Below are 27,621 nucleotides of genomic sequence, written 5' to 3'. Positions count from 1 at the left end.
ACTGCTCTGTTTCTGATCTTCATCTCCCCTTTCTGCCACTGACTCCTCTGCTGACGAAATATTTTAAACCTTGGAAATGTCTCTATAGACTGACATGGGGCCTGAATGTTGGTCTGTCAAGTCCATTCTACTGGCTTCCCTACTCTGACATTTCCTTACCTCCTGACAGTGTCATCGACATCACACTAATCTTCATCCTAAATGCTCACTCCACATGCCATCCCCCATAGAGTGCAAAGCTCTTGAGATGTTAATAGTGACCCAGCTTTTTCTGAGGGTATTATCTTGTCATTTAGTACTTTTGAATCTTGAAAAAAAGCACTTATGCTCTTGAAAAAAAATAAGATTCTCATAGATAATATTAGGGAATTTAGAGATCTTACTTTTAAAGAAGATAATTACCTGATCACAAATTCAAGGCATCATACTGAAATTCCCTGACATGAGAAGGAGACTCCCTCTCTGCTTGAAAGCCTCAGGAGACTCTTGCTCCCTTCTCAGAGTCCAGCATTCCTATGGAGAATGTGGTCATGCTCACCAGCAACTGACTGACAAAGTGCTTCCTGTACATTCACCACACAGATGCAGCAAGAACTCAGATCTTAAATATCACACAGGAAATAGTGGCCACTGGCCCTGGCCCTCTTTCCACACCTAAAGGATTAAAAGCTGTGAGGCACAGACAGGTGACAACTGAGAACTGGTCAGACCCCTGAAGAAGATGTTCCTGCTCCCGCTTCTCCTGGTGGCTGTCCTGCCAGTCAGCACTGAAGGAGGTAAGCAACCATTCCCTTCTCTAGAGTCTTGCATGTGTCACCAGGGACACTTCATAGTGCCCCAGTCAGGCTGTCTAAGGTCTGCTCCTCACTCAGTACATCTGAGAAGTTTGCTGAGCCCCAGCTCCAGGACTGGATAAAGAGGGCACTGAAATCACAAGGAAATACTTGTAATGTCACCTGGTGAGTGAGATCTCAGTCATCGAACAGTGAGGAATGATAAAAGGATCCTGGGACCCTGGTGGAAAGATGGAGTTGGAAATGAGGGCTGGAATTTCCAGTTGGCCAGACCTAAGAGACGGCAGCTTTATCCCAGGACTGCAATCAGGATTTGAGACTAGAAAAACTGTCCATTCGGGTTCCAGGCTTCACCTTTGCCTTGTGTCTGTTCTTCTGAGCCATACAGGTCTCCATGACAGCTCCCCACAATCTAACACAGCTTTATGGGAACAGACTGACACTGGATCCTCCCACCCATCTCCCCATCTCACTAGGATTCCAGCTCCTCTGTGTGCTTCCAAGTGCTGAAGGTTATTTCAATGCCCTAGGAAGACAATCCAATACTGAAGTTCAGACTGCATTAGAACTCTCCTCCCAGCTACTGGCATAGGACACATGAGGGCTTCTCATGGTTAAGACAATCTTGTTGTTTCTAAGTTGTACACTATGTATCAAGAATCAGAATGGAGCAAAGGCAGCCAGAGTTTTTATACAATAGAGCATCATGTTTACTTCAGACACAGCCCAGTGCTTAAGTGAGCAGGCCTCCAGATAGAGCAGGAGACAGAGGAGTAACTGTAGTTGGTTGGATGTATTCTAAATTTTCTGAACAATGTATGCAGAATTCTTCCTTAATGAGAACATGAGCTTGAATTTGATCAGGGAAAACTCTTGGCTCCCTCATTACTACAAAGAGAAATTGAAACTATGGAAAAGTGGCATCATGCAGCACACAGTGAGTGATACACAAAGAAGCCAGGCCCTTTCTCAGTGTGTGACAGTCTCTACAAACTCTCTTCTCCATCCATGTCAAGCCCACAGACTCTCCTAGCATGAACTGTCCCTTATGCCAGCCAACAGGTTTGGTGCACAGTGTCCACATGCACAGAAATTCAGAACAAATTTTCTCTTTCAGGAGAAATCTTTTGGGGTACAGAGTCCAAACCCCACTCCCGGCCCTACATGGCATTTTTAGAGATTTATGATAGCAAATCACAAAAGTTTCGATGTGGTGGTTTCCTGGTGAGAGAAGACATTGTCATGACAGCCGCTCACTGTAATGGAAGGTGAGGAGAAGCAACCGGGTCTGTGTCCCCTGGGACTGAACAAATAACAGGTATGGGTTGTCCCTAAAAATAGACCAAGGGTCAAGAGCAAACTCACTTTAACCCACTTGACCTAGACTGTTATAGCACATGGGATCATGGTATCAGTGAAGGATTTGAAAGGCTGGGGAGGTTTCTGAAGACCTAGGACACAACTTTCCCATGAATTTCTTGCCATTTGACTCAGCCAAGCTCTGACTTAGGCTGAGCCTTATACCTGCATTCCAGAGACTGGCTGATTCATCTCTCCTATGTTTACTTCATCCATTTTATTTTCAAGGAATATAACTGTAACCTTGGGTGCTCACAATATCAAGAAACAGAAAAACACACAACACATCTCAGTTCTTGAAGCCATCCCTCACAAGAGCTTTAACAGTAAAACACTGGTCAATGACATCATGCTACTGAAGGTACCATTCTACTGACTTCTGGTGCACTCCACAGGTTACTAGTGTATCAATCAGTCCAGTCGGCTGATCTATTTGTTCTCAAGGCAATAGAGTAGGTATTGGGGGGGGGGGCTTTGAAAGTGGGGAAGGTACAGAGAACCCCATCTGTGGTTTAAGCTTGCTTAGAATGCCAGACCTGAACCATCATTCTTCATCTTTCTGACCAGCTGAAACACAAAGCAAAAATCAATGGTGTTGTGAAGACCATTGACCTTCCAAAGAGCCAGGACCAGGTGAAACCTGGGCAGGTGTGCACAGTGGCGGGCTGGGGAAACCTGGCCAACTGTAGTCTGTCTGACACGCTTCAAGAAGTAGACCTAGAAGTTCAAAAAAGTCAGACATGCCAAGAAATGTCCAAAAACTTCAACGACTCCATCCAGATCTGTGTGGGAAATCCCAAGGAGAAGAAGGCCACGGCTGGGGTAAGGACATGGCCATCTTCAAATGTTTGCCAGAAACAGAGCCACACTGCAGACACACAGCCAGGCCTTCTACCTCTGTGCCACTGCTGCTAGTCTAGAGTTTATGTAGGGATCAACCTACAGGGATCTAGCATTTCCCCTCAGCCAATCTTCTGTCCTTTCACCATGGGAAAATAGGAGAGCTGGAGTCCAGTGAAACTGAAGAAGGACACAACCAAGTAGAGACACTCCAGTTAGTGAGTGACAGGGCTCATCAACCTCCATCCCGAAAGGACTGAAAACTTTTCCATCTGAAAACTCAGGCCTCTGCTGAGTAGTACTCCATTGTATATATGTACCACATTTTCTTTATCCATTCTTCAGTTGAAGGGCATCTAGGTTATTTCCAGGTTCTGGCTATTACAAACAATGCTGATATGAACATAGCTGAGCAAATGCACTTGTGGTATGATTGAGCATTCCTTGGGTATATGCCCAAGAGTGGTATAGCCCCAGGTGGAGCTCCAGGAGTCCAATTGGCAAGAAAGAGGAGGGATTGTATGAGCAAGAATTGTTGAGACCAAGATTGGAAAAACCACAGGGACAAATACCCAAACTAATGGAAATACATGAACTATGAACCAAAAGCTGAGGAGCCCCCGACTGGGTCAGGCCCTGGATAAATGAGACAGTTGAATAGCTTGAACTGTTTGGGAGGCATCCAGGCAGTGGGACCCAGACCTGTCATTAGTGCATGAGCTGGCTGTTTGGTACCTGGGGCTTACGCAGGGAGACTTTGCTCAGCCTGGGAGGAGGGGACTGGACCTGCCTGGACTGAATCTACCAGGTTGAGCTGAATCCCTAGAAGAGTCTTTGCCTGGAGGAGATGGGCTGGGAGGGGAGGGGGGGGGGGGGGGGGGGGGAAAGGGGAAGACAGGAGAACCCATGGCTGATATGTAAAATCAAATTAAATTATAAAAACAAAAAAACTCAGGCCTTAGTGGGAACACAGAAGAACGGGTAGAAAACCAGTCTGGCAAGAGGTGATGATATTGACTAAGACTTCCCATTTTCTGTCCACAGGGAGATTCAGGGGGACCCTTTGTGTGTCACAATGTGACCCAGGGCATTGTCAGTTATCACTATTGTACTGGGAAACCTCCTCGGGTATTCACCAGAATCTCTAGCTTTCTACCTTGGATTCAACAAACAATGAAACTCCTTCAGCAACCCTAGAAGACAAGACCTGTGTCTGGGGCAGTGTCCAACATCCTGGGGTACAACTACCTAAATCTTAATAAAGAAATCTGCCTTCACAAAAGAGCTGATGCAATCTCTTCTGTGAAAGCACATCTTTAACAATTTTGTGCACCAGCTTCTTCTTCACCCTCCCCTGGTCTCATGTTCGCTATCTCCAAATACTTCTCACTAAGCCTGTTCATACCTGTGAACTGATTGCATTCAAAAAGCACTTACATAAACCAGTACTGTCAGTCCTGGAGAGAACTGACTGTCTGAGAAGGATACCTTCTTCCTTTCCGAATTCTTCAAATTTCACAGACTACAAAGGGAAGGAGAGATCAAAAGCCCCTACCTCCCACTCTACCTGTTCCTCTAAGGAATTTCTATGGTCCTATGCAATCTACTGTTCTCTCAGGATCCTCCAAAGGTCTCCTGGTCCAGCACCCCAAAGTCTTTTTCCCCAGTTGTCCTCTCATCTCAGAACTGCATCCACCTCTCTTTACCTTACTCAAAGGGACTCAGGCCATGACACATGACAGCTCCATCACCCGGATCAGGAGCTTTAGCAGAGGATCAATGTTGTGTGCCCAGACCTGTAAAGTTACCTCCAGGGACCAGCTCAGCACTCTCATATACGTATGTTTACATCTTGTCTCAGAGCCCTGGTGTGAGCTGAGTCATGAGCAATCCACTGAACAGCTACTGTCTCATTCAGCTTGTGCACCTGGTCATAGATGGCAATCCAATAACTATTTTTATACAGTTTCTCACACGTATTCTGTGCTTCTTGAACCTTCTCAAAACCTCTCACCTCCCTAACATATTTATATACCTTAGGCTCTCCTCACAAATCTCTCTCTCACACACATTTATATTTTTGTATTAGTTTAATATTAAAAAGATCAACTGTGTAATTGTGGGTTTGGATCTATCCTTGTAGGCTCAGCAGTGGATATACAGCTCAAGACATTCATTTCCTCTTCTCCCAGAATCTAGCAATAGCCAATTGTTCAGAGCTAAAGAGTGGGGTCTGCAACTCCCTCCCCATTGCTTGACTGATTGTTGAGAGGACCAGTCTTACATGAGCCCAGTGCTGGTAACTGCAGTTGGTCTGAACTGATGATTGTGATAATTGTATCAAGTCTAGAGAAAGGAACTTTGAAGCCCTCCACCCTACCTTCCAGCTCTTATATACTTTCCATGCCCTCTCCCATAATGTGGTCTGAGCCTTAGAGGGGGTGGTATAATGACTTGATTATGGATGGACTCACAACCACCACATATTGTACACCTTGGGCAGCAATGATCTTGACATTCCCCAGCACACATCATAAGGAGCAGCATCTCTGAGTAAGGCTGGGAGACACTTTTGTCTATGAGGAAAAGCATAGGTATTTGGAAGTCAGTTTGCTGCTGCGTGAGTTCAGTTAATAATCAGAAATGCACCCCCACACACACACATGGGCCTACTGCCTCCCCTGTGGGTTATTATCCAGGCTTACACCACCAGACAGGGCCCCTGTAGCCCATACTGTGGGTCTTGAATCTGATCAGAAGACAGCTGGCTATCCTCAAAACAGTGAAGCTGCTATTGCACAGGTGGGCACACCTGGCTTTCCATATGCTTTCTTTATACTTTCTTTTTTTTCCCCTGGAGATAAGAACAAAACTCAGAACCTTAGGTTTGCTAGGCAAGTGCTCTACCACTCAGCTAAAGGCCCAACCCCTCTTTATACTCTCTTTATCTCAGTTAATTCTTCCCTCCAGCCCAAAGCTACAGCTCCCATCCCCTGCCTCTCTTCCAGCCTAACCCTTTCTATTTCAATATTCCCATATTTTACTACCTACGTTTTTTCCTACTTGTGGAGTTTGAACGTGACTGGTCACCATCAGTTCATAGGCAATGGCATCATTAGAAAAAGTGGCCTTGTTGGAGGAAATATGACACTTGAGGGTGAGATTAGAGGTCACCTTTGCTCAAGCTCTGCTCAGTGTGACAGACAGTTCACTTCTTGTTACCCTTGGATCAAGATGGAGAAATCTCAGACCCTTCTCCAACGCCATGCCTGCCGGCATGCCACCATGTTTCCTGCCATGATGATAATAGACTGAACCTTTTAAACGATTAGACCTCCCAAATAAAATATTTTCCTTTATAAAAGACACTGTCATCATGGTGTCTCTTCACAGCAATAGAAACCCTAAGACAAAGTTGGTACCAGGAGTAGTGTATTGTTTTCAGAGGCTTGACCATGGGTTTCTTGGAGGAATTTGAACTTTGTTACTTTGGGTTACAAAAGCAGTGCGATGCTTTTTAGCACTATTTTAAGGCCCATACTAGTAGGATCACGGAAGATTTGAACTGTAGGGGTCTGGCTAAAGGGGTTTCATAGAAGAATTCTAGTATGTTGCCTAGATCAAGGACACCACGGGAAGGCTCACTCAGTCAACTAACCTGGGCTCAGAGGGGATAGCAGAGACTGAAGAGACTTCCAGGGAGCCCACACTTAGGTGTATATGTGACTGCTGTGTAGCTTGAGCCTCTGTGGGACTCCTAATAGCAGAAACAGTGACTGTCTGAGTCTTACTCGCTTTTGAGACCTTACTCCTCATACTGGATTGACTTGCCCAGCCTTAAGCAAGGGAGATGCTTAGTCTTAAGGCAACTCCATATGCCATGTTTTATTGATACTCATGGGAGACCTGCCCTGCGCTTCCCTGGATAGAAACAGAAGAAAAAAGGGTTGGGGGTGATAATGAGGTGGGGGGATAGGGACATTCTGATGGGAGGATGGAGGGAACACTGTGGCTTGGATGTAAAATAAATAGATTAATAATGTATGAAAATGAATAGATTAATAATATATATATATATATACATATACATATACACAAGGAATATGGACCTCACATGTACTTTGTGAAAATATGATGCCATGTTTTTTCTGTTTAGAAAAATGAAATATTATCACTTACTTGCTAGTTCTATTTTACAGTGATACCTGGACTAATTACTAGGCTCTCCAGAAGACCCTTCTTAAATTAACTTTTGAATGCCAACAAAATGGATTCCAGTTAACAGATATAGAGAGCCACACTCAAACATTAGCCTGAGCTCAGGGAATCCTGCTGGAGAGAGAAAGGAAGGACTTTGGGAGTCAGAGGAGTCAAGGACATGAAAAGAATATTTACAGAATCAGCAAACCTGGGCTCCTAGGAGCTCACAGAGACTGAACTGACAACCAGGGAGCCTGCATGGGGCTGACCGTGCATATATGTGACAGTCGTGTGGCTTGGTCCTCTTGTGGGACTCCCAATAGCAGGAACAGGTGCTGCCTCTGCCCTTTTTGCTCACATTTGTACCCTGTTCTCCTACTGGCTCTCCGTGTCCAGCCTTAACACAAGGCAAGGTGCTAAGTTTTTCTGCAACTTGATATACCATGTTTGGTAGATATCCACTGGAGGCCTGCCCTTTACTGAATAGAAACACAAGAGGAGAGGGGGTGGGGTTATCAGAGAATAGGTGGTATGAGGGACTGGGAGGAGATGGGGGATGGAAAACTGTGGTCCCGCCTTAAAATAAATAAATAAAATACTAAACTTGAAAAAGAAATGGATTCCAGTCAAGGTTCACATTCACTTTGACCACAGATACTGGTTCCTGGTGTATCCTCACCACAAAAGGCTTTGAACTTGGGTACTGAGGATTCTACTATGAAGCAGCACCAGCCGACTGCTTGATTCCCAGGCCTCAGTTCCCAGCTCTCCAGTGCTTCCTATCACACGGTACCTACAGGATTGTCCTGCTAGACCAGTACTTGCCATCAGATTCCATCACACCTTAGAGCGTGTTTATTCTGGAGCTGCCTATCAAGGGTGAGGGGGAAAGAGAATAAAGATACCTACCTCATATCATTTAATTAGAGAGGACCATGATTATTAAATATTTGCTATGGCTTTTACTTTTATTTCATGAAAATATCATGGTTAACAAAGAAAAATGTTTAAAGGAGCAAATATACACTACCCACCTCCTCCATGAAAATCGAAGGTCCAGAAAGGAAGTGCCCACACAGCATCTTGTTAGTTAATTCAGGGCCTTGGTTAATTCAGATTCCAGGTCTCCACTATTTGCTGATGCTCCTTTGATAAAGTATTTTTCATGATACTTCCTCTGCTAGAATATATATGTAGAGAGGATTTCTCATGTGAAACCAATTGACCTATTCATTCTTTGTCCACTGACTTGAAACCTACCTCCCTGGGGATTCAAAACAACCCTACATCCCACAATAGTAGTGGTGTTGGATAACCTGCTGCTACAAGACTCCTGTGTTGGTGTGACTCTTTAATTGAGTGAATGTCTGGGATGGGTCATTTGTCATCTCTGAACCAAAGAATTCCCTCCAATGGATTCTCAGCATCAGATGAGTGTCCTTGGGGTTCTGTACAGCACAACCTGCACTAGAGAGCACCCATTTGCATAGACTCCTTTGCCCTCTTCTGCCCCATCTCTCGAACCACAAGGAGAAAGTGCCACTAGGCAGACTGGTAGTCCCTACTGCAGGACAGCTGTCATAGTCACCATCCTCTCAGGACCACTGTCTTTTCCCATACCAAACTCTTCCTCTCCAGTTCTTCACCTGCCATCATCACGTACCTGGAAGTCCGTTCATTTCCCAGGATCCTCTCCTGTGGGAATCCACCTTATGATGGGAACTCCTGTGAGGAAGATGCAATCCTCAGACACAATGAGCAGCTCAGCAGACACTCAAGTCTTTGAGTGTGGTTTCTGGAAGCAATGCAACAAATACCTCAACTGCATGGACCATTGTGCTTGCAGTGGTGGGTTCTATAGAAGAGAGGAAGAAGAAACGCCCAAGTGGGTCAACAATGTCACCTTAACTGGGGATGTTTATTCCTTGGAGACAAGAACAGAGGACACTGCAAGACCTCAGGATTTTCTCAGTTGAGTCTGATGACATCCGTTTGCCACTTTATAAAGTGTCAATCTCATGGTTTTTCTTCCAAAACAACCAAAACTGTGGTTTTGGAAACATAGACCCCTAAAGTCTGCCTTAAAAAACTCAGGAGAACATGAAAGCAAACTCCCTCCTGGGAGATGCTTCCTAGGTTTCCAGATCAGAGAGATGAATTCAGGCAGGCTTTTCTGTCACCACACACACACACACACACACACAGCTTTCACTCTGGTTTTAACACTTTCCCCATTCTCTAGGCCTCAGCATAGTCCTGACCTATCTAAGAGGGTCTGGTTGGTAAAAAAAAAAAAAAAAAAAAAAACTAACAACCATTTTTGAAACAGGATGCTGGTGTATGTGCACAGTCTCTCATAGATCAACAGAGACAGGAAGAGCAACAGGACAGCATTATCATACAGGATCAGTGTTTCCAAACGGAGAGATTAAAAAATGTCTAAGAAGAATGTTGTTGATAGCTGTACAAAGCTGTAGTGTGTCTTACATAGTGCCATTGCACTTTATTAGTGAAAACAGATAAAATTATTAAACTTGTGTTTTTACATTTTTCAGAAATCGCAATTGTTTGCTTTTAAACAATTTGTGATATTGTAAGTAATCAAATCTTTATGGAATAAGATGTCACCTGGAGAAGGTGGGTGGCACCATCCCCTGTTCAGATAAAGCGTTGATAAGACTTCCTTCTCCCTGGATCTTTCTGTTTCCATACATAGAAAGAAGGTTCCAAGTGTAGCTGATATCACATCCTGGCAGGGTCTCCAGTCTACCTCACTCCACTGTGACCATAACACGGTAACAGAAGTTGTGGGTGACAGAGGCCCATGGCACTATCTAAAAAGAGGACCAGAGCAAGAATGGACAGGGTGGGCTAGGACACAAGTGGAAAGGGCTGCATGGCCTAGAAACTTGTCTGAATTCATCCTACTTAGAGTCCACTAGGCTCATGGGAGGACTTCAGTGATTTTTCCCCATCAAACATGAGAATTTTTCACACATTACTTTCATGCAGTTTTCCTGACACATTTGTCAGTACCTCCTGGACCTGTCACTCATACGCATTGTACATATACACTATCCCAATCATATGTTGCCATTTGATCATTACCCACTAGACATCTAACTCACAAACATACACTATCCCATTCAATGAGGATCCATTGCTTTCCCTTCTTCCTACTCACAAAGTGCTAAGACGATCACAAATTTATCAGTGAAATCCTCACACCAGCAAAAACACTCCATTCACCACATAGTGTCCAGTCTCCTGCACATATTCTCCACCTCTTGGACAGAACAGCTATCACTCTGAGAAAGGCCACAAGGAGCAGGGGGACATACACAGTGTGGCTGCTTGACAGTGTGACCTGGTCCCAAGAAGCTCTGAGATAATAGGGCTGTGAGCCAAGTAAAATGCAGAAGGCTAGCTTGAGAACCTGCCCCAGTCACTCAAAAGTCATTTAACTACCAGAAAATTGTGATGATGCTATCAAGATGTAAGAAATCAGAAATGAGCATTGTGATAGAGCAGGACCAGATGACTCGAAATGATAATCAGCTGCTGCAGGAGTAACATTATAATCTAGGATCTTTCATTTGCTATATCTATAACCTTACAGATTTTGTTTTAGTAGATACATTGGATCACACAGATTTTTTTAATAATTATTCCAACATTATTGAATGGGTTCATTATTTGCAAATTGGAGATACAGGATACAAGTAAATTAACATGGGAACAAGGTAATAATAAACCCTTTCATAACCCTTAAGATTAGAAAAGAAGGACAATATGTTAGAATATTCCAGCTTTGCTGCGACAGATACCAAGTCAGCATGAGGACTGCAGGCAGCTTACATCAGAGGTCTCCTGTGTCTGTACGAAATGACAAGAATGTGCAGAAAAAAGCAGTTTCAAAGGTCAGGTGGACTCTGGTGTCCTAATAAGAAATGCACTTGAGGTTTACATTAAAAGCACCGGCTTATACAAACTGCAATGGGACATAGAGCTGATTCCTCAGGGGAGACAGAGAGAGAGAGAAGCTGGTTCTTCATCAAAAAGAGAGAGAGACAGAGAGAGAGAGAGAGAGAGAGAGAGAGAGAGAGAGAGAGAGAGAGAGAGGAAATATTTTAAACCTTGGAAATGTCTCTATAGACTGACATGGGGCCTGAATGTTGGTCTGTCAAGTCCATTCTACTGGCTTCCCTACTCTGACATTTCCTTACCTCATCCTAAATCCTCACTCCACATGCCATCCCCCATAGAGTGCAAAGCTCTTGAGATGTTAATAGTGACCCAGCTTTTTCTGAGGGTATGATCTTAGAAGGGCACTTTTGAATCTTGAAAAAAAGCACTTGTGCTCTTGAAAAAAAATAAGATTCTCATAGATAATATTAGGGAATTTAGAGATCTTACTTTTAAAGAAGATAATTACCTGATCACAAATTCAAGGCACAGGGGCATCATACTGAAATTCCCTGATCACTCACATGAGAAGGGGACTCCCTCTCTGCTTGATGTGGAAAGCCTCAGGAGACTCTTGCTCCCTTCTCAGAGTCCAGCATTCCTATGGAGAATGTGGTCATGCTCACCAGCAACTGACTGACAACGTGCTTCCTGTACATTCACCACACAGATGCAGCAAGAACTCAGATCTTAAATATCACACAGGAAATAGTGGCCACTGGCCCTGGCCCTCTTTCCACACCTAAAGGATTAAAAGCTGTGAGGCACAGACAGGTGACAACTGAGAACTGGTCAGACCCCTGAAGAAGATGTTCCTGCTCCCGCTTCTCCTGGTGGCTGTCCTGCCAGTCAGCACTGAAGGAGGTAAGCAGCCATTCCCTTCTCTAGAGTCTTGCATGTGTCACCAGGGACACTTCATAGTGCCCCAGTCAGGCTGTCTAAGGTCTGCTCCTCACTCAGTTCATCTGAGAAGTTTGCTGAGCCCCAGCTCCAGGACTGGATAAAGAGGGCACTGAAATCACAAGGAAATACTTGTAATGTCACCTGGTGAGTGAGATCTCAGTCATCGAACAGTGAGGAATGATAAAAGGATCCTGGGACCCTGGTGGAAAGATGGAGTTGAAAATGAGGGCTGGATGATCCAGTTGGTAAATATAAGAGAGGGTAGCATTACCCCAGGGCTGCAATCTGGATTTGAGACTAGAAGAACTGTCTATTCTGGTCTCAAGGCTTCAATTCTTCCTTGTCTCTGTTCTTCTTTGCCATACAGGTCTCCATTATAGCTCCCCACAATCTAACAGAGCCAGCAAAGGGAGGCTTCATCCATGCCCCACAGCTTGATGGGAACATGCTGACACTGGATCCTCCCACCCATCTCCCCATCTCACTAGGATCCCAGCTCCTCTGTGTTCTTTCTTCTAAGTGCTGAAGATTATTTCAATGCCCTAGGAAGACAATCCAATACTGAAGTTCAGACTGCATTATAACTCTCCTCCCAGCTACTGGCATAGGACACATGAGGGATTCTCATGGTTAAGACAATCTTGTTGTTTCTAAGTTGTACTATGTATTGAGAATCAGAATGGAGAAAAGGCAGCCAGAGTTTTTATACAATAGGGCATCATGTTTACTTCAGACACAGCCCAGAGATTAAGTGAGCAGGCCTCCAGATAGAGCAGGAGTCAGAGGAACAACTGTAGTTGGTTGGATATATTCTAGATTTTCTGAACAATGTATGAAGAATTCTTCCTTAATGTGAACATGAGCTTGAATTTGATCAGGGAAAAGTCTCAACTCCATCATTACAAGAAGAAATTGGAAACTAGGGGGAAAGTGGCATTCTGCAGCAAACCCTAATTGACACCTACAAAAACCCAGGGCCCTTTTCTCAGTGTTTGACCATCTCTACAAAGTCTCTTCTCCATCCATGTCAAGTCCAGAGACTCTCTTGGCATGAACTGTCCCTTATGCCAGCTACCAGGTTTGGTGCACAGTTTCAAAATGGACAGAGGTACTCAGAACAAATACTCTCTTTCAGGAAAAATACTTTGGGGTACAGAAGCCAAACCCCACTCCCAGCCCTACATGGCATTCATAAATTATTATGATAGCAAATCACAAAAGTTTCGATGTGGTGGTTTCCTGGTGAGAGAAGACATTGTCATGACAGCCGCTCACTGTAATGGAAGGTGAGAAGCAATTGGGTCTCTGTTGCCCAGGATTGCCCAAAAAGCAGACATGGGCTATTTCTAAAAATAGACCAAGGGTCCAGATCAACCTCACCTTATCTCATTTGACCTAGACAGTTACAGGTCATGGGACTGTGGTATCAGTGTAGGATTTGAGAGGCTGGGGAGGTTTCTGAAGACCTAGGACACAACTTTCCCCATGAATTTCTTGCTATTTGACTTGGCCAAGCTCTGCCTTAGGCTGAGACTTACACCTGCTTTTCATAGAATGCTTCATTGCTCCTATGTTTGCTTCATCCATTTTATTTTCAAGGAATATAACTGTAACCTTGGGTGTTCACAATATCAAGAAACAGAAAAACATACAACACATCTCAGTTGTTGATTCCATCTCTCACAAGGACTTTAACCATAAAACACTGGTCAATGACATCATGCTACTAAAGGTACCACTTTACTGTTTATTTTTGGTGCACTCCACAGGTTACTAGTGTATCAGTCCAGTATTCTCCCCTGAGTGGCTGATCTATTATTCCCGGGACCATAGAATCAGGCTTTAGGGGGCTTTGCAAGTGGGAACCCCATCTGTGGTTTAAATTTGCTGAGCGTGCCGGACCTGAACTCTTATTTCCCATCTTTCTGACCAGCTGAAAAACAAAGCTCAACTCAATAATGATGTGCAGAAAATTGACCTTCCAAAGAAGCACGACTGGGTGAAACCTGGGCAGGTGTGCACAGTGGCGGGCTGGGGAACCCTGGCCAATGGTAGTCTGTCTAACACACTTCAGGAGGTAAACTTAGAAGTTCAAAAAAGTCAGACATGCCTTAAGATGTCCAAAGACTACAATGACTCCATCCAGATCTGTGTGGGAAATCCCAAAGAGAAGAAGGCTACTGGTAAGGTAAGGACATGGTCGTCTTCAAATGTTTGCCAGAAACAGAGCCATATTGCAGACACACAGCCAACATTTCTCCCTCTGTGCCACTGCTGCTAGTCTAGAGTTTATGTAGGGATCAACCTACAGGGATCTAGCATTTTCCCTCAGCCAATCTTCTGTCCTTTCACCATGGGGAAATAGGAGAGCTGGAGTCCAGTGAAACTGAAGAAGGACACAACCAAGCAGAGACACTCCAGTTAGTGAGTCACAGAGTTCATCAACCTCCATCACATTCAGATCTGAGGTTGATGGTGGCACTTAGCCTTTCCATCGAACACCTGGGGTTTAGTAGGAACAGAGAAGAACGGGTAGAAAACCAGTCTGGCAAGAGGTGATGATATTGACTAAGACTTCCCATTTTTCTGTCCACAGGGAGATTCAGGGGGACCCTTTGTGTGTCACAATGTGGCCCAGGGCATTGTCAGTCGTAACTTTAATACGATAAAACCTCCTCGGGCATTCACTAGAATCTCTAGCTTTCTACCTTGGATTCAAGAAAAAATGAAACTGCTTCAACAACCCTAGAACACAAGCCCTGTGTCTCGGGTAGTGTTTAACACCCTGAGGTACAACTACCTGGATCTTAATAAAGAAATCTGTCTTCACAAAAGAGCTGACATCAGTCTCTTCTATGAATACGTATCTTTAACAAATTTGTGCACCAGCTTCTTCTTCACCCTCCCCTGGTCTCTTGTTCACTCTCCAAATACTTCTCAATAAGCCTGTTCATACCAGTGCACTGACTACATTCTAGCAGCACTTATATAGACCAGTACTGTCAGTCCTGGAGAGAACTGACTGTCTGAGAAGGATACCTTCTTCCTTTCCGAATTCTTCAAATTTCACAGACTACAAAGGGAAGGAGAGAGCAAAAGCCCCTACCTCCCACTCTACCTGTTCCTCTAAAGAATTTCTATGGTTCTATACAGTCCACTGTTCTCTCAGGATCCTCCAAAGGTCTCCTGGCCCAGCACCCCAAAGCCTTTTTCCCCAATTGTCCTCTCATCTCAGAACTGCATCCACCTCTCTTTACCTTACACAAAGGGACTCAGGCGATGACACATGACAGCTCCATCACCCGGATCAGGAGCTTTAGTAGAGGATCAATGTTGTGTGCCCAGATCTGTAAAGTCACCTCCAGGGACCAGCTCAGCACTCTCATATATGTATGTTTACATCTTGTCTCAGAGCCCTGGTGTGCGCTGAGTCATGAGCAATCCACTGAACAACTACTGTCTCATCCAGCTTGTGCACCTGGTCATATACATGGCAACTCAACTCAATAACTATTTTTAAACAAATTCTCACATTTATTCTGTGCTTCTTGAACATTCTCAAAACCTCTCACTTCCCTAACATCCTTATACACCCTAGGCTCTCCTCACAAATCTCTCTTACTCTCACATTCATATCTTTGTATTAGTTTATAACCCACTTATATTTTTTTTAAAAAGTCAACTGTGTAATTGTGGGTTTGGACCTATACTTGTTGGCTCAGCAGTGGATATACAGCTTAAGATATTCATTTCCTCTTCTCCCAGACTCTATCAATAGCCAACAGTTCAGAGCTAAAGAGTGAGGCCTGGGGTTGGGGATTTAGCTCAGTGGTAGAGTGCTTGGCTAGCAAGCTCAAGGCTCTGGGTTCAGTCCTCAGCTAAAATATAAAAAATAAAAAAAAAAAAGAGTGAGGCCCTGATAGCCCTTCCCAATTTTTGACTGATTGTTAATAGGACTGATTTTATGTGTGCCAACTGATGATTGCGATAATTGTATCAAGTCTAGAGAAAGGAACTTTGAAGCCCTCCACCCTACCTTCCAGCTCTTACATACTTTCCATGCCCTCTCCCATAATGTGGTCTGAGCCTTAGAGGGGGTGGTATAATGACTTGATTACGGATGGACTGGCAATCATCACATATTGTACAGCTTGGGCAGCAATGATCTCGGCATTCCCCAACATTCGTCATAAGGAACACCATCTGTTATTAAAGATGGGAGCCACTTTTGTCTATGGGAAAGAGCATGGGTATTTGGAAGTCAGTTTGCTGCTGCGTGAGTTCAATTAATAATCAGAAATGCACCTCCCCACACATGGGCCTACTGCCTCCCCTGTGGGTTATTATCCAGGCTTACACCACCAGACAGGGTCCTCTGCAGCCCACAGTGTGGTTCTTGGATCTGATCAGAAGACAGCTGGCTATCCTCAAAACAGTGAAGCTGCTATTGCACAGGTGCGCACACCTGGCTTTCCATATGGTTTCTTTATACTTTCTTTATCTCAGTTAATTCTTCCCTCCAGCCCAAACCTACAGCTCCCATCCCCTGCCTCTTCTAGCCTAACCCTTTCTATTTCGATATTCCCTTTCTTTAGTGCCTATGTTTTCCTATTTGTGTAGGTTTGAATGTGATTGGTCACCATAAGTTCATAGAGAATGGCATTATTACAAAAAGTGGCCTTGTTGGTTCAGGTGTATCACTGTGGAGCAGGCTTCAAGGTCTCCTTAGCTGAAGCTCTGCTCAGTGTGACAGACAGTTCACTTCTTGTTGCCCTGGGATCATGATGTAGAAATCTCAGACCCTTCTCCAGCACCATGCCTGCCTGCATGCCACCATGTTTCTGCCATGATGATAATGGGATAAACTTTTTAAACTGTAAGCCTCCCAATAAAATATTTTCCTTTATAAAATATGTTTTCATCATGGTGTCTCTTCACAGCAATAGAAACCCTAAGGCAGAAGTTGATACCAGGAGTAGGGTATTGTTTTCATAGGCTTGACCATGGGTTTCTTTGGAGGAATTGGAACTTTGCTACTTTGGGTTAGGAAAGCAGTGCAACCCTTTAAGCACTGCTTAATGGACCATACTAGAAGGAACACGGAAGATTTGAACTGTAGGGTCTGGCTAAAGGGGTTTCATAGAAGAATTCTAGTATGTTGCCTAGATCAAGGACACCACGGGAAGACTCACTCAGTCAACTAACCTGGGCTCATAGGGGATAGCAGAGATGAAAGAGAAGCCAGGGAGCCTACGTGGAACTGACCTAGGCACTTGGCATATATGTGACTGTTGTGTAGCTTGAGCCTCTGTGGGACTCCTAACAGCGGAAACAGTGACTGTCTGAGTCTTACTCACTTTTGGAACCTTACTCCTCATACTGGATTGACTTGCCCAGCCTTAAGCGAGGGAGATGCTTAGTCTTACTGCAACTCAATATGCCATGTTTTATTGATACTCATGGGAGACCTGCCCTGTGCTTCCCTGGATAGAAACAAGAAAAAAAAGATTGGGGGTGGGAAAGGGGGAGGGTGATGGGGACACTCTGATTGGAGAATGGAGAGGGCACTGTGACTAGGATGTAAAATAAATAGATTAATAATATATATATACATATACTTATACATAAGGAATATGGACCTCACACATAATTTGTGAAATTATGATGCCATGTTTTTTCTGTTTAGAAAACTAAAATATTGTCCCTTGCTAGTTCAATTTTACAATAATACCTGGACTAATTACTAGGCTCTTCAGAAGACCCTTTTTAACTTTTGAATGCCAACAAAATGGATTCTAGCCAACCGATATGGAGAGCCACATTTAAATATTAGCCTGAGCTCAGGGAATCCTGCTGAAGAGAGAAAGGAAGGACTTTGGGAGTCAGAGGAGTCAAGGGCATCACAAGAAAATCCACAGAATCAGCAAACCTGGGCTCATAGGAGCTCATAGAGACTGAACTCACAACCAGGGAGCCTGCATGGGGCTGACTGTGCATATATGTGACAGTCGTGTGGCTTGGTCCTCTTGTGGGACTCCCAATAGCAGGAACAGGTGCTGCCTCTGCCCTTTTTGCTCACATTTGTACCCTGTTCTCCTACCGGCTCTCCATGTCCAGCCTTAACACAAGGCAAGGTGCTAAGTTTTTCTGCAACTTGATATACCATGTTTGGTAGATATCCACTGGAGGCCTGCCCTTTACTGAATAGAAACACAAGAGGAGAGGGGGCGGGGTGATCAGAGAAGAGGTGGTATGAGGGACTGGGAGGAGATGGGGGATGGAAAACTGTGGTCCCGCCTTAAAATAAATAAATAAAATATTAAACTTGAAAAAGAAATGGATTCCAGTCAAGGTTCACATTCACTTTGACCACAGACACTGGTTCCTGGTGTATCCTCACCACAAAAGGCTTTGAACTTGGGTACTGAGGATTCTACTATGAAGCAGCACCAGCCGACTGCTTGATTCCCAGGCCTCAGTTCCCAGCTCTCCAGTGCTTCCTATCACACGGTACCTACAGGATTGTCCTGCTAGACCAGTACTTGCCATCAGATTCCATCACACCTTAGAGCGTGTTTATTCTGGAGCTACCTATCAAGGGTAAGGGGAAAGAGAATAAAGATACCCATCCATACAATTTAATCAGACAGGATCATGAGTATTAAATATTTCCTATGGCTTTCACTTTATTTCATGAAAATATCATGGTTAACAAAAGAAAATGTTTAAAGGAGCAAATATACACTACCCACCTCCATAAAATGGGAGGAGGACCCAGAAAGGAAGTGCCCACATAGCATCTTGTTAGTTAATTCAGGAACACAGTTGATTCACATCCCAGGTCTCCACTCTTAGCTCATGCTTCTCTGATTATTATTTATTATGATGCCTCCTCTGCTGGAATGTAAATGTAGAGAGGATTTCTCATGTCTGACCATTCCTTCTCTGTCCACTGACTTGAAACCTACCTCCCTGGGGATTCCAAACAGCCATACATCCCAGGGAAGTAGATGGATAACTGGTTGCTACAAGACTCCTGTGTTGGTGTGACTAATTGAATGAATGTCTGGGATGGGTCATTTGTCATCTCTGAACCAAAGAATTCCCTCCAAAGGATTCTCAGCATCAGATGAGTGTCCTTGGGGTTCTGTATAGCACACCCTGCACTAGAGAGCATCCGTTCACATAGACTCCTTTGCTCTCTTCTGCCCCATCTCTCAAACCACAAGGAGAAAGTGCCGCTAGGCAGATTAGTAGTCCTTACTGAGGACAGCTGTCATAGTCACCATCCTCTCAGGACCACTGTCTTTTCCCACACCTAACTCTTTCTCGCCAGCTCTTCACCTGCCGTCATCACATACCTGGAAGTCCGTTCATTTCCCAGGATCCTCTCCTGTTGGAATCCACCTTATGATGGGAACGGCTGTCACAGCTCAAGGAAACTTGTGAGGAAGATGCAATCCTCAGACACAAGGAGCATCTCAGCAGACACTCAAGCCTTTGAGTGTGGTTCCTGGAAGCAACGCAACAAATACCTCAACTGCGTGGACCATTGTGCTTGCAGTGGTGGGTTCTATATAAAAAAAAAAAAAAAAGGTAGAAGAAACACCCAAGCCAGGCAGGAAGTTCACTGGGGATGTTTAATTCCTTGGAGACAAGAACAAAGAACAGTGCAAGTCTCAGGATTTTCTCAGATGAGTCTGATAACATCCATTTCTACTACAAAATATTGTTTCTCATGGTTTTCTTCCAAAACATCCGAAACTGTAGTAACCCAGACCCCTGTAGTCTTCCTTAAAGCAGTCAGAGATGCAATCAAACTCCCTCCTGAAATATTCCTCCTAGTGGTCCAGATATGAAAGATGAATTCAGGTAAGGCTTTTTTTTTAAAGGTATTATCATTTATTGTTACCCATAAAACTTATTTTTGACTGGACTCAGACTTAGTAGAATCTCTCAAAAAGAACAGCCTGCCCCTTTCCTGGAGCTTTTCTTTGGCTTCCTTCATTCTCTTGGCCAAAAGTTTAGCATATCTTCACCCTCCTCCTCATTTTTCTTTTTGTTGTTGTTGTTATTTCTTTAGAGCAATATGACGGCATTTGTATTGTAGGACACGTGGAGTAACACGTTCCTGAATCTTGGGTGCTTTGGTCCTGGGCTTCTTACCTTCTTTGTTTAACAGCTTTCTGACCACGTATTGGCAGACATCATCTTCTTTAGAGAGATTAAAAGGCTTTTGGATTCTGCCAGCTCTTTTGGTTCCAAACAACAAGGCACAGTAGTATCTGGCAGTCCAGGAACATCCTTCTCTCCTTTTTTCACAATAGCCAAGTTGAGAACATTGAGATTGGCATCCACGATGCATCCTTGAACAGACTTGTGCTTCCTCTCTCCTGTTCTCCTTGGGCATAACAAGAATGCCCCTTACTCAACAGCAGGTACACACTGCCATGGGTCAAAACACCTTGCTTCATGGGAAAACCTTGTTTGTCAATCCTGCCACTGACTCAGACCACACAATCCTTCCACACTTCACCCAGAGCATCAACAGCTACTTCTGTGGCCATGTGCTTCTTGTAGAATGTAGGAAGCTCGCACTCATCATTGTCTTTGATGAGTTTCTGACAGCAGGGAAGGAGATATTCAGCTTCATCTTGACACTCAGGTGGGCTTTTCTTTCATCACATGGGGCCCTCCCCAGCACTCAATCTGGTTTTAACACTTTCTTCATTTTCAAGGCCTCAACATCATCATGACCTATCTAAAAGAGTCTGGTTAATAAATAAACTATTGACCATGAGGTAGCATCATTCTCAGGATGCTGATGTTTATATAACAGTCTCTCTCACAGATCAACAGAGACACAAATAGAATCAGACAGGAGCAACAGGTCAGCATTATCTTATAGGTTCAGTGTTTCCATACAGAAAGCTGAAAAATGACAAAGAAGAATGTTGTTGATGGTCGTAAAAGGCTGTGGGTCTACACAATGGCATAGAACTTGACTAGTGAAAACAGCTAAAATTATCAAACTTGTGTTCTTATATTTTGCAACAATGGCAATTGTTTGATCTTTAAGCAATCTGTAAGAATATAAGAAGACCAAGTCTTTATGGAATAAGATGTTGCCTAGAGAAGGTGGGTGGCACCATCCCCTGTTCAGATAAAGCATTGATGAGGCTTCTTTTCCCCTGGAGCTGTCAGTTTCCAGGCCCAGGAAGAAGGTTCCAAGTGTAGCTGATATCACATCCTGGCAGGGTCTCCAGTCTACCTCGCTCCACTGTGATCACAACACGGTAACAGAAGTTGTGGGTGACAGAGGCCCATGGCACTATCTAAAGAGAGGACTGGGGCAAGAATGGACAGGGTGGGCTAGGACACAAGTGGAAAGGGCTGCATGGCCTAGAAACTTGTCTGAATTCATCCTACTTAGAGTCTACTAGGCTCATGGGAGGACTTTGGTGATTTTTTTTCTAATAAACATGAGAATTCTTCACACATTAAGTTCATGCATTGATCCTGCCACTTTCTCATTCCCTTCTGGACCTCTCACTCACACACACTATATATATACACTATCCCATTCATATGTGGCCACTTCCTCATTCTCTTCTGAACCTTTCATTCATTTGCATACACTGTCTCATTCAAATGTAGGCCTCATTTGTTTCCATTCTTTCTAATCACAAAGTAATAAGGCAATTACACACTTCATTCCACACATAGTGTCCAATTTCACGTACATATTCGCCATCCATTGGACAGAACAGCTGTCACCTCTGAGAAAGGCCACAGGAAGCAGGAGGACACACACAGTGTGGCTGCTTGACAATGTGAACTAGTCCCAAAAAGCCCTGAGGTAATGGGGCTCTGAGCCAAGTGTGAGGCAGAAGGCTAGCCCAAGACCCTGCCACAATCACTCAACAGTCGTTTAACTGCCAGGAAAATGTGATGGCACTATCAAGATGTTAAGAAATCAGAAGTAGAAATTGTGAAAGAATGGAAGCAAATGCATCTAAATGATAATCAGCTGCTGCAAGAGTAACATTATAATCTAGCATCTTTCATTTTCTATGTATATTACCTCATAGATTTTTAGTAGATATATTGTACCACACAGATTATTAATAATTCTTCCAACCTTACTGAATGTGCTCATATTTGCAAATTGGAGTTAGAGGATACAAGTAAACTAACATAGGAACAAGATAATAATAAACCCTTTCAAACCCCTTAAGAGGAGAAAGAAGATAACAATATCTTAGAATATTCCAGCTTTGCTGTGACAGATGCCAAGTCAGCATGAGGACTTCAGGCAGCTTACATCAAAGGTCTCCTGTGTCTGTACTAAATGACAAGAATGTCCAGAAAAGCAGTCTCAAAAGTCAGGTGGACTCTGGTGTTCTAAGAAGAATTGCACTTGAGTCTTACTTTAAAAGCACCGGCTTATACAAATGGCAAAAGGATCTAGAGCTGATTCCCCAGCGGAGACAGAGAGAGAAGCTGGTTCTTCAGGAGTGAGAGAGAGATAGAGATAGAGATAGATAGATAGATAGAGAGAGAGAGAGAGAGAGAGAGAGAGAGAGAGAGAGAGGAGCTGGTTCCTCAGCAGAGACAGAGAGCAAACAGGGAATATTTGCCTCCATCACCTTCTTCCCTGGGGACCAGACTGCCTTGACAGTGTGAACCACAGTGAGGCAGACTCTGGCAGGAACAGCACTGCTCTGTTTCTGCTCTTCATCTCTCCTTTCTGCCACTGACTCCTCTGCTGACGAAATATTTTAAACCTTGGAAATGTCTCTATAGACTGACATGGGGCCTGAATGTTGGTCTGTCAAGTCCATTCTACTGGCTTCCCTACTCTGACATTTCCTTACCTCCTGACAGTGTCATCGACATCACACTAATCTTCATCCTAAATGCTCACTCCACATGCCATCCCCCATAGAGTGCAAAGCTCTTGAGATGTTAATAGTGACCCAGCTTTTTCTGTGGTTATTATCTTAGAAGGGCACTTTTGAATCTTGAAAAAAAGCACTTGTGCTCTTGAAAAAAAAAAAAAAGGAGCTAAACATAGATAGTATTAAGTGTGGTGGTATTATGTTCCTCAAAATATTGTGCACCCTAATAAACTTATTTGAGGTCAGAGAACAGGACAGCCACTAGATACAGAGGCTAGAAAGTGGTGGCACTCATGCCTTTAATCCTAGCATTCCCAAGGTAGAAATCCCTCAGGATCTCTGTGAGTTCAAGGCCACATTGGAAACAGCCAAGCATGGTGACTCATGCCTTTATTCCCAGAAATCCAGCCTTTAATCCCAGGGAGTGATGGCAGAAAGAGAAAGATATGTAAGGCGTGAAGACCAGAAACTAGAAGCTTTTGGCTGGTTAAGCTTTTAGGCTTTGGAGCAGCAGTTCAGATGAGATTCATTCTGGATGAGGACTCAGAAGCTTCCAGTCAGAGGAAACAGGATCAGCTGAGGAACTGGTGAGGTGAGGTAGCTGAGGCTTGTTCTGCTTCTCTGAACTTCCAGCATTCACCCCAATACCTGGCCTCAGGTTTGATTTTATTAATAAGACCTTCTAAGATTCCTGCTACAATTAAGGGATATAGAAATGTTACTTTTAAAGAAGATAAATACCTGATCACAAATTCAAGGCACAGAGGCATCATATTGAAATTCCCTGATCACTCACATGAGAAGGGGACTCCCTCTCTGCTTGATGTGGAAAGCCTCAGGAGACTCTTGCTCCCTTCTCAGAGTCCAGCATTCCTATGGAGAATGTGGTCATGCTCACCAGCAACTGACTGACAAAGTGCTTCCTGTACATTCACCACACAGATGCAGCAAGAACTCAGATCTTAAATATCACACAGGAAATAGTGGCCACTGGCCCTGGCCCTCTTTCCACACCTAAAGGTTTAAAAGCTGTGAGGCACAGACAGGTGACAACTGAGAACTGGTCAGACCCCTGAAGAAGATGTTCCTGCTCCCGCTTCTCCTGGTGGCTGTCCTGCCAGTCAGCACTGAAGGAGGTAAGCAGCCATTCCCTTCTCTAGAGTCTTGCATGTGTCACCAGGGACACTTCATAGTGCCCCAGTCAGGCTGTCTAAGGTCTGCTCCTCACTCAGTTCATCTGAGAAGTTTGCTGAGCCCCAGCTCCAGGACTGGATAAAGAGGGCACTGAAATCACAAGGAAATACTTGTAATGTCACCTGGTGAGTGAGATCTCAGTCATCGAACAGTGAGGAATGATAAAAGGATCCTGGGACCCTAGTGGAAAGATGGAGTTGAAAATGAGGGCTGGATGATCCAGTTGGCCAGACCTAAGAGATGGCAGTTTTATCCCAGGACTGCAATCAGGATTTGAGACTAGAAAAACTGTCCATTCTGGTTCCAGGCTTCACCTTTGCCTTGTGTCTGTTCTTCTGAGCCATACAGGTCTCCATGACAGCTCCCCACAATCTAACACAGCTTGATGGGAACAGACTGACACTGGATCCTCCCACCCATCTCCCCATCTCACTAGGATTCCAGCTCCTCTGTGTGCTTCCAAGTGCTGAAGATTATTTCAATGCCCTAGGAAGACAATCCAATACTGAAGTTCAGACTGCATTAGAACTCTCCTCCCAGCTACTGGCATAGGACACATGAGGGCTTCTCATGGTTAAGACAATCTTGTTGTTTCTAAGTTGTACACTATGTATCAAGAATCAGAATGGAGCAAAGGCAGCCAGAGTTTTTATACAATAGAGCATCATGTTTACTTCAGACACAGCCCAGAGCTTAAGTGAGCAGGCCTCCAGATAGAGCAGGAGACAGAGGAGTAACTATACTTGGTTGGATGTATTCTAAATTTTCTGAACAATGTATGCAGAATTCTTCCTTAATGTGAACATGAACATGAATTTGATGAAGGAAAAGTCTCAACTCCATCATAACAAGAAGAAATTGGAAACTAGGGGGAAAGTGACATCATGCCATAATCCAGGGTAAAAAAACCACAGAAGCCAGGGCCTTTTTCAGTGTGTGACCGTCTCTACAAAACTCTCTTCTCCATCCATATCAAGTCCACAGACTCTCTTGGCATGAAATGTCCCTTATGCCAGCAACCAGGTTTGGTGCACAGTTTCCATGTGCATGGAGGTTTAGAACAAATACTCTCTTTCAGGAGAAATCGCTTGGGGTACAGAGTCCAAACCCCACTCCCGGCCCTACATGGCATTTTTAGAGATTTATGATAGCAAATCACAAAAGTTTCAATGTGGTGGTTTCCTGGTGAGAGAAGACATTGTCATGACAGCCGCTCACTGTAATGGAAGGTGAGAAGCAATTGGGTCTTTGTTGTCCAGGATTGACCAAAGACAACAGGTATGGGCTGTCCCTAAAGGGTCCAGAGCAAACTCACTTTAACCCACTTGACTGTTTAACCACTTAACAGTCTAGACTGTTACAGGACACGGGACTGTGGTGTCAGTGAAGGATCTGAAAAGCTGGGGAGGTTTCTGAAGACCTAGGACACAACTTTCCCATGAATTTCTTGCCATTTGACTCAGCCAAGCTCTGACTTAGGCTGAGCCTTACACCTGCATTCCAGAGACTGACTGATTCATCTCTCCTATGTTTACTTCATCCATTTTATTTTCAAGGAATATTACTGTAACCTTGGGTGCTCACAATATCAAGAAACAGAAAAACACACAACACATCTCAGTTCTTGAAGCCATCCCTCACAAGAGCTTTAACAGTAAAACACTGGTCAATGACATCATGCTACTGAAGGTACCATTTTACTGACTTCTGGTGCACTCCACAGGTTACTAGTGTATCAGTCAGTCCAGTCGGCTGATCTATTTGTTCTCAAGGCAATAGAGTAGGTATTTGGGGGGGGGGGCTTTGAAAGTGGGGAAGGTACAGAGAACCCCATCTGTGGTTTAAGCTTGCTTAGAATGCCAGACCTGAACCATCATTCTTCATCTTTCTGACCAGCTGAAACACAAAGCAAAAATCAATGGTGTTGTGAAGACCATTGACCTTCCAAAGAGCCAGGACCAGGTGAAACCTGGGCAGGTGTGCACAGTGGCAGGCTGGGGAAACCTACCGAATTGTAGTCTGTCTAACACACTTCAGGAAGTAGACCTGGAAGTTCAAAAAAGTCAGACATGCCAAGGAATGTACAAAAACTACAAGGACTCCATCCAGATCTGTGTGGGAAATCCCAAGGAGAAGAAGGCTACTGGTAAGGTAAGGACATGGCCATCTTCAAATGTTTGCCCAGAAACAGAGCCACACTGTTGACACACAGCCAGGCTTTCTACCTCTGTGCAATTGCTGCTAGTCTAGAGTTTATGTAGGGATCAACCTACAGGGATCTAGCATTTTCATCAGCCAATCTTCTGTCCTTTCACCATGGGAAAATAGAAGAGCTGGAGTCTAGTTAAACTAAGAAGGACACAGCCAGGCAGGGACACTCCAGTTAGTGAATGACAGGGTTCATCTACCTCCATCCCATCAGGACCAAGGGGGATGGTGAAACTTAGCCTTTCCCTCTGAAAACCCAGGGCTTAGTAGGAACAGAGATGAAGGGGGAGAAAACCAGTCTGGCAAGAGGTGATGATATTTACTAAAACTTCCTATTTTTCTGTCCACAGAGAGATGCAGGAGGACCATTTATTTGTGGCCTTGTGGCCCAGGGCATTGTAAGCAAACATCATTGTACTGGGCAACTTCCTGAGGTATTCACCAGAATCTCAAGCTTTCTACCTTGGATTCAGGAAACTATGAAACTCCTTCAACAACCCTAGACAACAAGCCCTGTGTCTGGGGCAGTGTTCAACATCCTGGGGTACAGCTATCTAAATTTTAATAAAGAAATCTGTCTTCACAAAAGAGCTAATGGAATCTCTTCTGTGAAAGCACATCACTAACAATTTTGTGCACCAGCTTCTTCTTCACCCTCCTCTGGTCTCATGTTTGCTATCTCCAAATACTTCTCACTAAGCCTGCTCATACCTGTGCACTGACTGCTTTTGAATAGCATGTATATGGGCCAGTACTTTCAGTCCTGGAGAGAACTGACTGTCTGAGAAGGATACCTTCCTCCTTTCCAAATTCTTCTCCAAATTTCACAGACTACAAAAGAAAGGAAAGATCAAAAGCCCTTACCTCCCACTCTACCTGTTCCTCTAAGGAATTTCTCTAGTCCTAGGAAGTCCACTGTTCTCTCAGGCTCCTCCCAGGTCTCCTGGTCCAGCACTCCAAGGCCTTCTCCCCAGCTATCCTCTCATCTCAGAACTGCATCCACCTCTTTTTACTTTGCCCTAAAGGACTCAGGAGATGACACATGACAGCTCCATTACCTGGATCAAGAGCTTTAGTAGAGGATCAGTGTTGTGTGCCCAGACCTGTAGAGTCACCTCCAGGGACCAGCTCAGCACTCTCAAATATGTATGTTTACATCTTGTCTCAGAGCCCTGGTGTGAGCTGAGTCATGAGCAATCCACTGAACAATTACTGTCTCGTTCAGCTTGTGCACCTAGTCATGGATGACATCCTGA

General features: G+C 44.2%; 3 protein-coding genes and 1 pseudogene across 3 annotated transcripts; 3 read left to right on the top strand and 1 right to left on the bottom strand.

Moving 5' to 3' along the window:
- Positions 1-721: 721 nt before the first annotated feature.
- On the top strand, positions 722-4,190 carry LOC118591615 (granzyme-like protein 2). The gene is made up of 5 exons (XM_036200067.1): positions 722-776; positions 1,912-2,062; positions 2,382-2,514; positions 2,721-2,975; positions 4,038-4,190. The coding sequence occupies exons 1-5, from the start codon at positions 722-724 to the stop codon at positions 4,188-4,190; spliced, it is 747 nt and encodes a 248-aa protein (XP_036055960.1).
- Positions 4,191-11,968: 7,778 nt separating this feature from the next.
- LOC118590674 (mast cell protease 8-like) lies at positions 11,969-14,811 on the top strand. Its single transcript, XM_036198462.1, has 5 exons — positions 11,969-12,023; positions 13,198-13,348; positions 13,662-13,794; positions 13,996-14,250; positions 14,659-14,811. Exons 1-5 carry the CDS (start codon positions 11,969-11,971, stop codon positions 14,809-14,811), a joined length of 747 nt encoding a protein of 248 aa, XP_036054355.1.
- A 5,172-nt stretch (positions 14,812-19,983) lies between these two features.
- On the bottom strand, positions 19,984-20,715 carry LOC118590667 (annotated as a pseudogene).
- Positions 20,716-24,044: 3,329 nt separating this feature from the next.
- On the top strand, positions 24,045-26,868 carry LOC118590689 (granzyme-like protein 2). The gene is made up of 5 exons (XM_036198478.1): positions 24,045-24,099; positions 25,236-25,386; positions 25,714-25,846; positions 26,054-26,308; positions 26,716-26,868. The coding sequence occupies exons 1-5, from the start codon at positions 24,045-24,047 to the stop codon at positions 26,866-26,868; spliced, it is 747 nt and encodes a 248-aa protein (XP_036054371.1).
- The last annotated feature ends 753 nt before the right edge of the window (positions 26,869-27,621 follow it).

The sequence above is a fragment of the Onychomys torridus genome, chromosome 9 (genome assembly GCF_903995425.1).
Source record: "Onychomys torridus chromosome 9, mOncTor1.1, whole genome shotgun sequence".
In the NCBI taxonomy this organism is placed as follows: Eukaryota; Metazoa; Chordata; class Mammalia; order Rodentia; family Cricetidae; genus Onychomys; species Onychomys torridus.
This window is presented reverse-complemented; position numbering and strand designations above follow the sequence as displayed.

Bases quoted from the DNA above. Each gene is read 5' to 3' on its own strand.
- LOC118591615 (XM_036200067.1), top strand. From the start codon at position 722: ATGTTCCTGCTCCCGCTTCTCCTGGTGGCTGTCCTGCCAGTCAGCACT. The intron at 2,515-2,720 runs GTACCATTCTAC...CTTTCTGACCAG, and splicing joins ATGACATCATGCTACTGAAG to CTGAAACACAAAGCAAAAAT. The intron at 2,976-4,037 runs GTAAGGACATGG...TTCTGTCCACAG, and splicing joins AGAAGAAGGCCACGGCTGGG to GGAGATTCAGGGGGACCCTT.
- LOC118590674 (XM_036198462.1), top strand. From the start codon at position 11,969: ATGTTCCTGCTCCCGCTTCTCCTGGTGGCTGTCCTGCCAGTCAGCACT. The intron at 13,349-13,661 runs GTGAGAAGCAAT...TTTATTTTCAAG, and splicing joins GCCGCTCACTGTAATGGAAG to GAATATAACTGTAACCTTGG. The intron at 13,795-13,995 runs GTACCACTTTAC...CTTTCTGACCAG, and splicing joins ATGACATCATGCTACTAAAG to CTGAAAAACAAAGCTCAACT.
- LOC118590689 (XM_036198478.1), top strand. From the start codon at position 24,045: ATGTTCCTGCTCCCGCTTCTCCTGGTGGCTGTCCTGCCAGTCAGCACT. The intron at 25,847-26,053 runs GTACCATTTTAC...CTTTCTGACCAG, and splicing joins ATGACATCATGCTACTGAAG to CTGAAACACAAAGCAAAAAT. The intron at 26,309-26,715 runs GTAAGGACATGG...TTCTGTCCACAG, and splicing joins AGAAGAAGGCTACTGGTAAG to AGAGATGCAGGAGGACCATT.